At 45.3% G+C, this 16,866-nt stretch overlaps 1 protein-coding gene across 1 annotated transcript in view; it reads left to right on the top strand.

Annotated features, from left to right (window-relative positions):
- The first annotated feature begins 3,558 nt into the window (after window positions 1-3,558).
- Window positions 3,559-16,866, top strand: part of map7d1b (MAP7 domain containing 1b) — a 40,279-nt gene continuing 26,971 nt past the window's right edge. Inside the window, exons 1-6 of the mRNA XM_080527619.1 lie at window positions 3,559-3,608; window positions 6,189-6,257; window positions 8,103-8,123; window positions 14,051-14,214; window positions 14,408-14,516; window positions 15,733-15,837. Of these exons, the coding sequence (XP_080383745.1) occupies window positions 6,194-6,257; window positions 8,103-8,123; window positions 14,051-14,214; window positions 14,408-14,516; window positions 15,733-15,837 (463 nt within the window). The 5' untranslated portion in view covers window positions 3,559-3,608; window positions 6,189-6,193. The remainder of the gene's footprint in view (window positions 3,609-6,188; window positions 6,258-8,102; window positions 8,124-14,050; window positions 14,215-14,407; window positions 14,517-15,732; window positions 15,838-16,866) is intronic.

Below are 16,866 nucleotides of genomic sequence, written 5' to 3'. Positions count from 1 at the left end.
TGATCGATGCTCAAAATGCTCTGTCTAATATCCTCCCGTGCCAAATCTAAGTATGGTTTGGGCGGTTACAAGTCGTATTAACGTCTTGCGTTGATTTTCCCCATCCCAACAGATGATTCAAGGCATGTTATTCTACCATTAGCGTTCTATGATTTAGCCTCTGCATCCTTGGCAGGGTGTGTGTGTGCGCATGGAAGCTGCTGGAGGGAGGCCCATTGTTAATCTACAATTTATGAGGCTGGTTGAGCGTTTGGACGGGTCTGATCAGGGCGACACACTCCATCTGCCCTGGAGCCCAATCCTACCTCTCCACCTCTCTCCTTCTCACTTCACCTCATTCTCTCTCTCTCTCTCTCTCTCTCTCTGTCTCTCACACACACACTCTCTTTCTCTCTCTCTTTCTCTCTCTCTCTCTCTCTCTCTCTCTCTCTCTCACACACTCACTCCCTCTCTCCCTCTCTCTCTCCCATTCTACCTCTATCATTCTCAGACGCTGTCTTTCTATCTCTCCTCTCCCTTCTTTCTCCCTCTCTCTCTCTCTCTCTGTCATTATGGAAGTACACAGTTTTCCTCCTCTCTCCCTTGCCCCCCCTCACTGCTCTCCACATGCCATTGTGTAGGTGTGCAATTTGTCCGCTCTCTCTAACCCCTTCCCCCTCTTTCTCTCTCTCTCCCCCATCACGTGTCATTATGGCGTTGAGCAGTTTGTCAGTGTGTGCAGCAGTGTGGCTAGGGTAGGTGTGGCGGCTGTGGCTCAGGAGGTAGAGGCTGGTGGAGGTAAAGGCTGGTGGAGGTAGAGGCTGGTGGAGGTAGAGGCTGTGGCTCAGGAGGTAGAGGCTGGTGGAGGTAGAGGCTGGTGGAGGTAGAGGCTGTGGCTCAGGAGGTAGAGGCTGGTGGAGGTAGAGGCTGTGGCTCAGGAGGTAGAGGCTGGTGGAGGTAGAGGCTGGTGGAGGTAGAGGCTGGTGGAGATAGAGGCTGGTGGAGGTAGAGGCTGGTGGAGGTAAAAGCTGGTGGAGGTAGAGGCTGGTGGAGGTAGAGGCTGTGGCTCAGGAGGTAGATGCTGGTGGAGGTAGATGCTTGTGGAGGTAGAGGCTGGTGGAGGTAGAGGCTGGTGGAGGTAGAGGCTGTGGCTCAGGAGGTAGAGGCTGGTGGAGGTAGAGGCTGGTGGAGGTAGAGGCTGGTGGAGGTAGAGGCTGTGGCTCAGGAGGTAGAGGCTGGTGGAGGTAGAGGCTGGTGAAGGTAGAGGCTGTGGCTCAGGAGGTAGAAGCTGGTGGAGGTAGAGGCTGTGGCTCAGGAGGTAGAGGCTGGTGGAGGTAGAGGCTGTGGCTCAGGAGGTAGAGGCTGGTGGAGGTAGAGGCTGTGGCTCAGGAGGTAGAGGCTGGTGGAGGTAGAGGCTGGTGGAGGTAGAGGCTGGTGGAGGTAGAGGCTGGTGGAGGTAGAGGCTGGTGGAGGTAGAAGCTGGTGGAGGTAGAGGCTGGTGGAGGTAGAGGCTGGTGGAGGTAGATGCTTGTGGAGGTAGAGGCTGGTAGAGGCTGTGGCTCAGGAGGTAGAGGCTGGTGGAGGTAGAGGCTGGTGGAGGTAGAGGCTGTGCTCAGGAGGTAGAGGCTATCGAGCTTGCGTCTAATGATTGCTAGGTCGGCAGATCGAACCCCGGCTGGCCACATGTTGAGGTGTCCTTGGGCAAGACACTGAACCCCAAATTGCTCCCAATGAGCGGGTAGCTTGCCGCCATTGGTGTGTGAATGTGTGTGTGAATGTGTGTATGAGAGGCCATTGTAAAGCGCTGTGGAATAAGTCGCTATATCAGTCCATTTACCATGTAGGTGGGCTCAGACAACAGCTGAAGAGTCAAGCCCGCAAGCTACCGCCAACCAAGTGTACAAAAAAAATGACAGGATGTGTTTTGGCTTGTTGTGTCCTCTCTGTCACCCCCCCCACCCCAAAAGGTCAGAGGTCAGAAAGTGCCCCAAGGACTTAAGATCAGGCTGGAACCCATTATCCTGCTGATGTTGTTGAGTGAAGATGTGTGACCTGATGTTGAATGGTGTTGAAGGGAATTTGATTGAATATCATGTGACACTGCAAGTGGGATGGTGGTGTTTTATCACGCTCTAGCAGACGTGTCCTTTAGACTTACTCAACCACACACACACACACACACACACACACACACACACACACACACACACACACACACACACACACACACACACACACAGTGCACACACACAGTGCACACACACAGTGCACACACACACCCTTTAGATTTTGAACACTCGTAGGATAATGTTCCATCTCTAGACCAAGCTTGGTGTAACCATGGTAACCATGTTTTTATTTATTTATAGCTTCAGGATAAAAATCAATGGGTTTCTCAGCCTTTGAATGTAACTTGCTGTGCTTCTTTACTTAGTCTATACTGAGCCTGAGTCTGGGGGGTATTCCATCAACGTTGCTTATTCTGACAAGTCTCGCAAGACAACATCAAACTCAAAATCAAAATAAGGCTGGATTTTCCTTAAACTACGTTGATGTAACACCTCCCTGGTCTCCACCTTTGAAGATGAGTCAGATGTTTGGGGCGGCTGTGGTGCAGGAGGTAGAGCCGCCGTCTAATGATCTCAAGGTTGGCAGATCGGCGGTTCGAGCCCATTGTCGAAGTGTCCTTGGGCAAGACACTGAACCTCAAATTTCTCCCAGTGAGTGGGCCAGCACCTTGCATGGTAGCTTGCCGCTATTGGTGTGTGAATGGGTGAATGAGAGGCCGTTGTGAAGCGCTTTGGATAAAGGCGCTATATAAGTGCAGTCCATTTACCATTTATGTTTACTGTGTCTGAAGGAAAGCTTGCTGTGCAGTAGGGAAGTCTCCCGGGAGGGAGGAGAGGAGAGGAAAGCACTGCCTGCTTTGATTCCAGCAGTTTGACTGACGTGTGTGACCTGGGTGTGAATGAGATGTTATTGGAGGATAATGGGCTTGCAGTGTTGGGATAATGCGGTTTAAGTTCCTCTCAGTGAAGGTGTACTGGCCAGGGAGCAGGGAGCTGTGGTTATTATTAGCATCAGTGCTAACATCACATTAGTGCTAACATCACATTGGTGCCGTCAAGCTTAGCTGGCAAGAATTCATATTGACAATGTAGTCTTCCTAAGGCTGTTGTGATGGGTAAGGTTTGTGGCTAGTGATATCTAAACAATAAGAAACAAACAAAATCGAGATACGCACAATTTAAATAGTCAATGTTTGAGTATTAGCTCATTTTATTGAGCATGTGGATGTGAGTGAATAGCACCAACACGCTATTTAAGTCGAACCGCCTGAACCTGAACCTGAACCTGACCACAATGTTGTTACTACTAACGCTGCTTAACGCGTGTTTCTCTCTTTCTCTCAGGTCTCCCCTCCTCCACAGAACCCCGGCCCATAATGCACGAGGACAAGGAGCTGGTGAAGGGCCTGCTGACACCAGAGGACATCTCAGGCCTCTCTCCAAACACAAAGACAGACCCCTCCACCAAGACAGACCCCTCCACCAAGACAGACCCCTCCGGCCAGCCAGACCCCAGGCCCACCACCCCTGGCACCAGTACCAGCCCACCTCCCAAAAAAGGTATGTGTCTCATCGCACCACATACCAGGTCAGACCCGGTCAGAGCCACGCAGAGTTAGAGAGGACAGGGCCGATGAACGGGGAGATGTACGGCATACAACAACTGTTTAAGCTTGGTATACACACTGCATGGAGGAGAGCTGTGCAAGGTTGAGATATCATTTACAGCCGTTTTAATGAATCTTCTGTCACCACGGTCTTAATCAGACAGCTGGCGGTGGCTGGATGCCAAATCGTCATTTGTTAGGGGAGGGTCGCGGTCGCCATAGAGGACGGGGGTGGGTGGGGGGGTAGGCGGGGGGCGAGGCCGGCTGGCGGTATAGAGGACTGGGGTGTTGGGGAGGTGGTGGGGGATGGGGAGAGAGGCAGTTGTAAGGGGGAGATCTGAGGCTCTGCGTTGGGACCGGTCCTCCAGACCCTGGGGGATTTTTCTGAGCGCTCCTCCGACTATCTGCTCTCCGGATGCAGGAATGCTTTGATGCTGGGATGGGGGGGGAGAGTAGGGAAGAGGAGGAGGGGGGAAAAAATGGGGTTGCCATGGCAACGTGGCTCCTGGCTGCAAGGCAGGGTCCTCCACAGATTGGCAGAGAGCAATGTGGGATACACATACATATTACATAGCATGGAACTCCCACAAAAGCAGACGAGTAGCCCTGGCCTGGGCCCCAGTTTCCGATTCCTACAGCTTCATCAAAACAGTGGTTCTATATTCTGTCCCACAGCCACAGAAATACATCAGTGTTAGCAGCTGAAACAGATCTGAAAAGAGTAAAAAAATCCTCTAATGACGCTGTCGCGTTTATCAAAGTGTATTTGAGAGAACCTTGATAATTGACAATACTTTGATGGCTGCACATCCCTGGTTAACGTGATCACTCTAATAGTCTATAACCTTTGCGCTACTGATGTTTACATTAAAACAAAATATTGGAAATATTGCACATTTCAGACCAATATCTAACCTTCCATTTCTAAGTAAAATCCTTGAGAAAGTGATTTTCTGAGTAAAAAAAGTTACTGATTTTCTTAGCAAAAACATTTTACTTGCGAATTTTCAATCAGGTTTTTGTTCTAACCACAGTACTGAGACTGCATTAGTAAAGGTTGTAAATGATCTCAGACTTATCATAGATGCTGGTGGTGTATCAGTTCTTGTCTTGTTAGATTTGAGTGCTGCTTTTGATACAGTAGATCACAGTATTCTAATACATTGTTTAGAAAACGGTGTTGGTCTCTCAGGACTTGTATTAGAGTGGTTTAAATCTTAGCTAGCTGGTAGGCATTTCTCTGTTGTCCTGGGAGACTCTGTTTCTGATAATGTTGACATCACATGTGGGGTCCCTCAGGGGTCTATTCTTGGTCCCTTGCTCTTCTCCCTGTACATGATCCCATTAGATGGAATCATCAGAAAACATGGTGTACATTTTCATAGTTATGCTGATGATACTCAGCTGTACATATCAGTATTGCCTGATAATTTACATGCACTCAGCTCGCTGGAGAATTGTCTCCAAGATATAAAACTTTGGATGTCCAAACATTTTCTGCAACTAAATCAGGACAAAACTGAGATTCTTGCCATTGGACCAAAGCCCCCAAAAGTCAAATACCATGGGAACCTAGCTTTCAAACTGCAAACATGAAGCTAAGAATCTAGGTGTGATTATGATGGCGGCGCACACGGTTGCTGCGGCTACCGGCTCTCTGACTAGGCGCATTATTTTTGTTTTATAGCATTTTCGCTTTTTAATTGTCTAGTGTGTAATATTTGTGATATGTTATATGTGTATATGTTTGTGAATATGTGAATATGTTTTCTGTTTTTGCACCTTCAGAAGAACCACTACAATTTCATTGTATAGGCAACTGTACAACGACAATAAAGTCTATTCTATTCTATAGATTCTGACTTAAGCTTTGAGCCTCACATCAAATCTCTAGAAATGCTTTTTATCATCTACGGAATATTGCAAAAGTTAGAAATTTTCTCCGGAAAGCTGAGATACATTAGATACTGTACATAAACTACCTCACTGTACTACCTACCTAACTGTACATCACTCATAACTGTATATAGCCCATAACTGTATATACCTCTAAACTAAACTGATGTTTACAACACTACCTCTGCACATACTGTACATAGTTACCTATCACTACCATTCTTGTTCTATCATCATGTTCTTATATCACTATTTGTGCTTTTGGTTGGATGCTATACTGCATTTCGTTGTATAGTACTTTTGTTGAATCTAATCTAATAATTGCTGTAAACAGGAAATGTAGAAACATACACGCAGGCATGAGTTACCTCTGGTTCACACAACATTGTTAAACCGTGGAGTGAATAACATCATCAAATCAGCAGGACACGCTGGTGACCTTCACCTTGAATGGATGAATAAACTCTGTCTTAAACTGTCATTTAAAATATAGAAGGACGTTTTTAAGACCTGCATGCTATTCACGAGACAAGTACTTTCCTTAGCATAGCACTGGCATTTACAGTGCATTCTAGTATTGAGTAAACAAGATGTCTGACTGAAACAATGTGATGTTGTGTTTGTTTCTCGTTCTTAGATGGAATGAGCTCTGAGAAGAAACAGAAGCTGGCCAAGGAGCGGAGGGAGGAGAGAGCCAAATACATAAGTAAGGCTGGATGAAATATACTGGATAATACATAACATTACACATATACTATGTGTGGTGGCCTGGGAAAACCCGTCGGATGTCACTGGCGTTCGTTTGTGGCAAAGAGCAAAAATAGATGGAAATATCCTATTTTGGCGATTTTGATATTATGTGGTATTCTAGTACTTTGAACTCCATACTACATTATGGTGAATAAACATTTTAAGAAAACAAAAGAGAAAGTACTTATTTTTATGTTTTTGTGGTGGGTAGTTTGCTAGCGAAACAACGTCACGTTGAACGTGTCTCATTCTCAGTTAAGCAACGCACGCACACATGAGCGAAAGGAGAGACGATACTTCCACCTGTGTTATTGCCAGTTTACTGATGCTCACAATAAGCATAAAGTAATAAAATCTTAACTAGAAGACACACAAATGGATCTGTCCCTCGCATACCGACGAGGCGAGCAGACTAAAGCTGCGTGCACACAGGGCCATTGCGTTGCACCGGAAGTCATTCATCTCAATGGGGCCGTTGCGTTGATCCGTTGCGTTGCTCTGCATTGCGTTTCTTGTCCGGCAGGGTGCGGTAATCAGTCAAAATATTTCAGCTTTTGCGTTGCGTTGGATCAGTCAAAACAACCGGAAGTAAACCGGAAGTAGTTTCTTGACCAGAGCTTTCCCTCAGATGTAAAATCCGCCATTGGCGAAAATCTTTAATTTGGCTCTACAAGTGTTAATATGTCATTTTATGAAGTTTTTATATGTTTTCAGGCGAGAAAGTAACCATATATATTCACAAAATGTGTCCAGTTTATCAAAATAACCCGTTTATATATCTGATGTTAACATACTGACTGTGTCCGCGAATGCTATGCTATTGTTATGCTATCTGAATGGTGTACTAGTTTTCACTGAATAAATCGCGATTTCTTTCAAAGAAGGTAGCAGGTGTTTATGTCCATGTCAAGGAGAAGGTACGACTTGTATGACAGTAGTGTGATTAGGACATAAGTTGAGGATATTAGTCTACCTCTGATGCTAACTTGTATGGCATAGTGTTTGTGATGCTAACGGCGCCATCTTTGCTATCTCCTCCGGACATATTACCGCTGTGTTGTTGCGTCTGCATCGCATGCGACATGCGTCAAGCCCATCCCACCAGGTTGCGTCAGAACGGTGGGTCACGGTTCGCGGTGTGCACGGAGCTTAACACCGCATCACAAGCAGACAAACGAGACCGGCCGATCTGCATAGGCTCCTCCCCCGACCCGGAGGAGAAAGGGGTCGGGGGCAGCATTTCTCACCTTTCACTTTTTTTGACATGATACATTAAAATGGTCATAACTTTTAAAAATAAAGGGCTATCTCAGTCATTCAACCAGTTATGAATAGCTGAGAACTTCTAATTTATGGAAATATAAAAAAATGAAAATGTCAAAATGCCACCATGTGAAGGGTTTTCCCAGGCCACCACACATATGTTGTCCTGGTATGTTCTGTATATAGAGTTTGAATTTACACAATGATATGTTTCTGGGCACTGTACCTAACTGCGATTTTCCAAGCAATTCTCCCATTGATATGAATGCAGACAGTAATCTACATGAAAGATTCACACGCAGATCTCATGGTAGAATGTGGCCTTGGGCCTAGGAAAGAATGCACAGGACACAGATTAAACTAAGAAACACTGTATACTGTATATCTAAGAAACACTGTATGCTGTATATCCTTCAGGGTTTTGAACTGTGCAACTCCCCTGCTTGTCAGCCATATTTAACACATTGGGTTCTGCTTAAACAAGATTTGATGGTTGTTGACTCTGTTGCTGTTGTTGTCTTCTCATTGGCTGCTTCAGAACAGCAAACTCAGCTACAAGGTAAGGAGACGGAGCGTCACAGGAAGCCTCCGACAGTCACTTCATATCTCCTCCACCTTGTTGATAGTAATGTTCCATTCCCCCTGCCCTGTTGAACAATCATTCCCTTTTTTGTCCCCCTGTCTCCATGAATCAGTCTTGTTGTTTTGGCTGTTGTTGTTGTGCTTTGTTTTTAATTTGGAACATTGTAGTCCCTGGCTGCCTCTCAGATCTGGTATTTGGTGCAGATGAGGAAGGTTTTCAATGTTGAGACTTTTTCATTGCCTCCATTGTTGTGCCTAGTCAAACTAAATCCAGCAGCAAATTGTTTTCAATATTTTTGCTAATGCATAGTATTGTTGCATGTTCTACGTATAGGAGGTCCATTTCCTGATCGAGAATTCAAAAAGCAGAAATATCTGTTACGAATTGAGAAAATATTTGGATCCATCGATACTGTAATTTCTGGATTGTTCAGAGATATTTTCACATCATTTCCTCAGCTTCTCTTCACCCATTTAGAATATGTATTCCTTCCATCCTTTGACTGGGCTGTTAGTCATCCCTCCTTCCGACACCTTTACTCTTGACAGATATGTTTTCAGGGCCTTTGCTTCATGTCAAGTCATACTTGTTGTCAATGTCAACACAGAGACACACAGTATTGTGAGACTCCCAGCATCTCCTTATGTCGCTCTCCTCTGTTCTCTGACTCTCCTCTGTTCTCTGACTCATCTAGATCTCTGTTCTCTGACTCATCTAGATCTCTGTTCTCTGACTCTCCTCTGTTCTCTGACTCTCCTCTGTTCTCTGACTCATCTAGATCTCTGTTCTCTGACTCTAGATGTTGAGTAACCCATCAGACGTCCCCTAGTGTCCCTGCGGCCGTGGCGTCATTACCGTGCCTCCCAGAGTGATTAGATACAGTATAATGACTTATTTAATTAACTTCATTACAATCACACCGCGATGGCGCTGTTCCAGCAGCTGATGAATGTTGCTTTTTTTACTGATCAGCAAATCTCTGTCCAGCTGTGAGACTAGTCCAGACCAGACCATGTATGAGACTAGTCCAGACCAGAATAATAATAATTAGTCTTGGAGCTGTTTAGTTGTAAATAGTTCTTCATCGACTCCTCTATCTCCTCCAGGCAGGTGGTTAATGTGGATAGTGGCAGGGGTGCAGAGGAGGTAGGGTTGACTCTGAGATAGAGCTGTGTGTCATCCGCATAGCAATGGAATTACATTCCATGCCTGCGGATGACACAGCCAAGGGGGAGCATGTATAACGTGAACAGGGTGGGGCCCAGCACCGAGCCTTGGGGGACACCGCAGGTGACGTTGTGGGTGTGGGATTTCGCCTTTCCCAGGGTGACGTGCTCAGTTCTGCCAGTGAGGTATGAGGTGAACCAGTTGTGGACAGTGTCAGAGAGGCCAATGGTGGAGTGCAGACGGTGAAGGAGGATGTTGTGGTCCACGGTGTCAAAAGCTGCTGTTAAATCCAGGAGAATGAGGAGGGATGGGGAGCCAGTATCTGCTGTCATCAGGAGGTCGTTGGTGACCCTGACCAGAGCCGTTTCCGTGCTGTGGCCAGGGCGGAAGCCGGACTGAAAAAACTCAAAGAGGTTGTTTTGATTTAAGTGATCCTTGAGTTTAACAGCAACTACTTTCTCCAGTACCTTGGATATGAAAGGAAGTTTTCAGTTTTCAGTGCAGATGGGACATGGCCGGTCTGGAGGGAGTGGTTGATGATCTTGGTGATGAGAGGACTTATGGCGGAGAGATTGGACTTCACCAGGGCTGTGGGGAAGGGGTCCAGGGCGCAGGTGGAAGGCTTCATCGTCCTAATGATGTCCTCAACCTCTCGCTGTGTGATGACCGAAAAACAGGAGAGAGATTGGGCAATCCCAGGCTGTGGGTCGGCAGTCGGGACATGTAGGACGACGGAGCTGGAGAGGAGAGAGCGGATGTTGTCAACTTTGTTTCGGAAAAAAGTGATGATGTTGTTGCACCTCTCCTCTGTGGCTTCTGAGTGCGAGAGTGTTTGTGACTTGAGAAGGTGATTTATGGTGGTGAAGAGTTGCTTAGAGTTGCCAGGGCTATGTATGAGACTAGTCCAGACCAGACCATGTATGAGACTAGTCCAGACCAGACCAAGTATGTAGTCTGGTCTCCTGTGAACCGCTTTGAAAACAATGGGAGAGAATATTTGTGTGGTGGCCTGGGAAAACCCGTCGGATGTCGCTGGCGTTCGTTTGTGGCAAAGAGCAAATATAGATGGAAATCGCGATTTTGGCGATTTTGATATTATGTGGTATTCTAGTACTTTGAACTCCATACTACATTATGGTGAATAAACATTTTAAGAAAACAAAAGAGAAAGTACTTATTTGTATGTTTTTGTGGTGGGTAGTTTGCTAGCAAAACAACATCACGTTGAACGTGTCTCATTCTCAGTTAAGCAACGCACGCACACATGAGCGAAAGGAGAGACGATACTTCCACCTGTGTTATTGCCAGTTTACTGATGCTCACAATAAGCATAAAGTAATACAATCTTAACTAGAATACACACAAATGGATCTGTCCCTCGCATACCGACGAGGCGAGCAGACTAACACCGCATCACAAGCAGACAAACGAGACCGGCCGATCTGCATAGGCTCCTCCCCCGACCCGGAGGAGAAAGGGGTAGTAATGACCTTTCACTTTTTTTGACATGATACATTAAAATGCTCATAACTTTTTAAAATAAAAAATTCTAATTTATGGAAATATAAAAAAATGTGAAGGGTTTTCCCAGGCCACCACACATTTGTTTAATGTAGTGAGTAGCTATGTGGCAAGAAAGTACTGGAAAGTACTGGAAAAAAATCGACTAGGATTTCTATTAAGTTGAACTACCACTAACATGAAAATAAACAGCTGTCCATTCTGGCAGCCAGAAAAAAAGGAACATGTGATTATCATTGTACTTACAGTATCCTTTTACAACATATGGGATTAAACATACATTAAGGTGCGGTGGAGTCCATAGGGATAATGAGATTAGAATGTTTAAGTGCACGCACTAAGGTATTTAGCGAATGAATTTGTGTCACTCACATGCACTGAAAATTGAGATAATTAGATTTTGTCATGGTGGAATTATGATAGCATGGGGAAGACATGGGGAACCATGTTCGAACCATTATACCATTATTACATTTTTTTCCGGTTGCTAAGTCAGTGTTCAAAACTGAAGTCACATTGTCAAAACTCTTCATACAGTCAGCGAAACAGAAGACCATGTGGACCAAACTTTGAATCATTTTACATTGCTGCTTTCAGACAAAATGCATTCAATGACCTTGTTCTCCAAAATCTATGAACTCTTCTCTCATTCAAACTCCACCACCTGCAAAACACTATGTATTTGCAACACATTTGTCCAATGTTAACACACTGTGTTCAAAACTGTGAAGAACACATTCAAAACAGAATGACTTGGTGCATTTTTGCAGTAATCATATTCCTATCATATATGACAGAAAGCAATAAACAGTTTTTTTGCACAGTGTTTGAGTGTGCAGATGCTGTTATTTTGCACTCTATTGATACTCTGCAGTTCCAGCACCTCAGCAAAGTCTGATAACAGATGAGCGGTGGTATTTTCACTATTTGCAGTAATCATATTGAAATGTCTAGAAAATATTAGCAGAATATATACAATGAAATGAAATAGACTAGATGCATTGCCAGGGAAGACATTAGATGTGACCAGATGCAGACCAGAGGGTGGACCAAAACCCTCAGGAGTGAGACATTTTTGGTGTGATTGCTATTGTATTGTAGCCCTGGAATTTCTGTTTTTCTTTTTTGTTTGAACTTTGCATCTTCCACTTTACTTTCCACTTTTCATTTTACACAAGTAAATGTAGTGTACTTTGAAGTAAATGTACCGTAACGTACTTTCTGCAAAGATACTGGGGGGAAAAAATACACTTAAGTATAGAAGCAAATTGCAGCATTTCTGATTCATTCTTGTTGCCTAATACTTTACAGTTTTACAGTCAACTATTCTGTCTATGATTACTATAAATCAAACCATTTTTATAACGAAATATAAATTATTGTGAAAATCATTCAAACTATGTAATGCTCCCTGTTGTTAGTGTTTTGTAAGTCAGAATGTTATGAATGACTGTGTATGCTTTCTGAGTGAGTTGCCAGTGTATTGTTGAACAAGCTTATTTTGAGACATGAATGAAGTGATTGGCCAACATGCGTGTTAGTAATGCAGACTGTATGAAAAGTTGTGACTGTGACTTCAGTATTGAACACTGTGAGTTAGCGACCGTAAAAAACTGTAATGAAATTAAATGGACTGATTAGTTTATTAGCTAATGGATTAAATTAGACTTTATTTTCCTCTTTCCATATTCAAGTAAATGTACTGTACTTTGAAGTAAATGTATACAAAGATACAGAAAGAAAAACACTTTCTGATTAATTCTTGTTGCCTAATACTTTACAGTTGTACAGTCAACTATTCTGTCTATGATTACTATAAATCAAACCATTCTTATTCATTCTTGTGAAAATCTTTCAAACTATCTAATGCAGTTGTTAGTGTTTGGTAGGTCAGAGTGTTATGAATGACTGTGTATGCTTTCTGAGTGAACATTGTTGCCAGTGTATGTTTGAACGAGCTTCTTTTGAAACATGTATGAAGTGTTTGGCCAAGATGCATGTTAGTAATGCAGACATGTATGAAGAGTTTTGAACACTGCGATTTAGCAATCGGAAAAAACTGTATTCCATTTCATGCTTTACAATGAGCCCATCCTCCGATTTATACCTCCACCAGCCTCCCCGTGTCTGCTACTGGAGCTCGTTGACTTTTCCTTTGTTTAAAGGAAGGGAGAAGGAGTAGGAAACATTATACAAGCCTCATAACACCAAACACCATATCAAGTATTTCTCCAAAAAGCAGTGTAAAGCCAGCTGTTGAACAATGGGCAGGCCTATTTGAGAATAAGCATTGGACACAATACAGACAGTCATCTTCCATTCATTTGTGTTTCAATCAACCCTTAGACATATGAGACGAATATACAGTACATAGCCCTGTACCGTCCTCATACACTGTCTCATCTATGCTAATCTTTGCATGGTTTCAGCTCAATGTAAACAGCGCCAGGCCTCCCCACCATGATAAGCGTGTGTGTGTGTGTTATGGAAGTAGTCCAACGTGCAGTACGACTGGAAAACAACAGGAAATGCCTCCGACTCGGAGATGTGGTGTGGTGTGTATACACCTCACAGGACGGCCAATGAGCTGACAGTACACACAGCTGGTGCACAGCATGCTGGGAGTTTTAAACAACATCAGAGTGATTGCATTTTAATCGTCGCTGCTGCTGTCAGAAAATGGGACCCAGAATCTGTTAAATGGAGCCATCTAATGGAAGACACAGTCCAACCCTGCGGGACGCCTGTTTAGTGCCACTTAACTCCACTTAGCTTAGTGTGATTAGAAGAACTCGGTGTATTCAACAACATGTCTTTTTCAACGTGTCTTCCTTTTCTATTCTTGTTGCTTTAAAAGAAGCATTAACCTCTAGAAGGCATGAGTAGCGTCATTGAACTTAATTGACATCAGTAAGGCTGAAAACAGCAAGGTCACAGTGCTAAATGATTAGCCATTCTCAAGTCTCGCTTAGAAGACCAAAAGGGAAGAAAGACTTCATGTCAGAGAGGCATCTGGTAGGGATGATAGAGAGAGAGACAAAGCGAGTGTCATAATCTGGAGGAAGTTAACCCCTGTATCCTCTCCTCTCCTCCTGTCCTCCTCTCCCCTGCCTCTCTCTCTCTCTCTCTCCGTCTCTCTCTCTCTCTCTCTCTCTCTCTCTCTCTCTCTCTGTCTCTCTCTCTCTGTCTCTCTCTCTCTCCGTCTCTCTCTGTAGCGGCTAAGAAAGCCCAGTGGCTGGAGAAGGAGGAGAAGGCTCGGCGTCTGAGGGAGAGCCAGCTGGAGGAGCGCAGGAGGAAGCTGGAGGAGCAGAGGCTGAAGACGGAGAAACGCCGGGCCCTCCTGGAGGAGAAACAGAGGCAGAAACTGGAGAAGAACAAGGTGGGGAGGGAGGGGAGGGAGGGGAGGAGAGGAGAGTCACGTTCAAGAGCACTGTTCCGTTGCCATTACAGATCTCAAAGTGACTAAAAACCTGTTTTGTAAACTTGGTGTTTTGTGACGTGGTGTTTTGTGACGTGGTGTTTTGTGACTTGGTGTTTTGTGATGTGGTGTGTCTTGGCGTTCCTCTTCACAGGAGAGATACGAGGCGGCCATCAAGAGGTCGACCAAGAAGACCTGGGCAGAGATCCGTCAGCAGAGGTGGTCCTGGGCCGGGGGCCTCAACCAGACCTCCCGCAGGGAAAGTGAGTAGCACTGGAACCAGAACCGCATAGAAGCTTCATAGAAGCTCATAAGAACTGCACAGAACCTCATACAATCACATAAAAGCTCAGAGAAGCTCATAGAACCACATATAACTACATACATACCTAATAAAACCACATACTGTAGACGTGAACCACCTAGCATAGAACTGGACGTACACTTCCCTCACTGAGCAGCGTAAAACAGGCTTAGGCCTGCTAGTCTAAAGGATAGTAGTCATTAGCCGTGGTATGTGTTTAGATGTCATCTTCACATAGATGGGAAAAGGTCTTGGAATTCAGTTCTTCTCATCTTCTTCTCATCATCAATACCAGGGGAGAAGACGAGTCTTTCTATGATTCATGTTTACCATCAATACGTTTCACAGTGGCACAGTATGCTATTTCCTCCTGGCCCGGGGGAATCTTCATGTACGTCTATGATTCCGATTTTCCAAGATTTTAGATTTTGAACATTTTCCATAACTGAACCGAACGTTTCTAGAACATCTCAGTCAAAATCCTCCTCAATGTTCAGTAGCATCCGGAGAAGAGGACAGAGGAGGGAAGAGGTGGTGGGGTGGCGTGTTCTGGTTTCATTAGACCCGTGGTGTGACCGAAGAGGTGTTGAGTTTATCGGAGGCCCGCGAAGCTGACTTCTCGGCTCAGTGCGTTAGCGCTCCTGTACGCAGTCAGAGAGTGACGCGAGGCTGTGAAAGACCGCCTCCTCCGTTTGTGACCTTGAGGTCAGAGCCTCCTCTGCTCTCTGAATGAGATTGTGTGCGTGCGTTTTTGGATGTGTTGATTTTAGTAACTGAGATGATAGGTTTGCCCCCCTTTTTCCACTTCAAAGGATCTGTCGCTGGGTATTAGAGGAAGAACAGACGTCATAAACTCCTAAACTCTCAGTCTGGCAGTAGAAACTCAGTTTGATCTCATTTTTAGTCTGCTTTCCCCCTCATAATAGGATTTGGAGTCAGAGTTGACTGGTTAAAAGTGAGCGATCAGGGGTCCAAGGTGAATCACATTAGACCAGTCTGTCTCTCAGCTCTGCAAGACAAACGGACCCTCTCCTTGTTCTTTTACCTCCTACGTACTGCCTCTACGGTATGTCCTCGCGCGGAGGGGGCCCTCCCTCCCTCCCTCCCTCCCGTCCAGCCCCTGCCCCTGCTTTGTGAACCAGTTGTTGTCTGTTGTTGCGTTCTCTCCGGTGCAGGCAGATGCTCGGCCTCCACGGTCAACTTGCCGAGACAGGCGGACCCTGTCATTAACAACAGGCTGTCCAAGTCCTCTGCCACGCTCTGGAACTCTCCCAACAGAAGTAAGGACGACCCGCGTCAATGTCCACCAGGCCTCCTCTACCCCCCCCAACCCCCCTACCCTCCCCCCCTCCCCCCGATATGGTTTGGTTTCCTTTCCCTGTTGTTCTTGGTGGCTTGCTTGTCTGCCTGTGCTTGGTGATGGGTCATTTACCCCCCACACACACCCCTCCCTTCTCACACACTTCCAGGCTCAAATGCATCGTGGTTTTATTTTGGTGTTGTTGTTGTTGTTGTTGTTGTTGTTGGTGTTGTTGTTCATTTACCTCTTCTCTGCATTTTTGATCAGCCCTGACATCAGTATTCCATATTTTCTGATAGTTTTTTTTATCTATTGTCACCCAACACCCTTTTCAGTTGCCCCCCTTCACTCTGCTGATGGTGATGTGTGTTGTGTTGGTGGTGGTGGTGATGGTGTCAGTGCTGGGTCAAGTGGAATATGTGACTGTGGCTGATGAGTAGATGATCTCTCCTGGCTCTCCAGAGGGCTAGACTAGCCTGTAACAAGTGCATGGTCAGATTGTCGTGGCTGTACTATTATCAATTAATCACATCTAATCTGACCACTAATATTTGGTTGCAGTAAGTGAATTTCCACCGTTTTGAGAGTGAGTTCATGATCATGTTTTTATAAGTTGCTCCAGTGTATATTTGGGGGCGGCTGTGGCGCAGGAGGTAGAGCCGGGGTCTAATGATCACAAGGTCGTCAGATCGGCGGTTCGAGCCCCGGCTGGCCACATTTCGAAGTGTCCTTGGGCAAGACACTGAACCCCAAATTGCTCCCAATGAGCGGGCAGGCGCCTTGCATGGTAGCTTGCCGCCATTGGTGTGTGAATGTGTGTGTGAATGGGTGAATGAGAGGCCGTTGTAAAGCGCTTTGGAATAAGGCGCTATATAAGTGCAGTCCATTTACCATATTCCTTTTGAGACTTGAAAGTAAGCATCATTCATCATTTTAGATAGTTGTCGTGTCTCTCATAACAGACTACATTACCCACAGTGCAATTCTTCCAGTACGATCTCCAATCCCC

This window comes from Nansenia antarctica, assembly GCF_963989245.1.
Source record: "Nansenia antarctica genome assembly, chromosome: 3".
NCBI lineage: Eukaryota > Metazoa > Chordata > Actinopteri > Argentiniformes > Microstomatidae > Nansenia > Nansenia antarctica.
The sequence above is the reverse complement of the archived record's forward strand: the minus strand, read 5'-3'. Positions and strand labels throughout refer to the sequence as shown.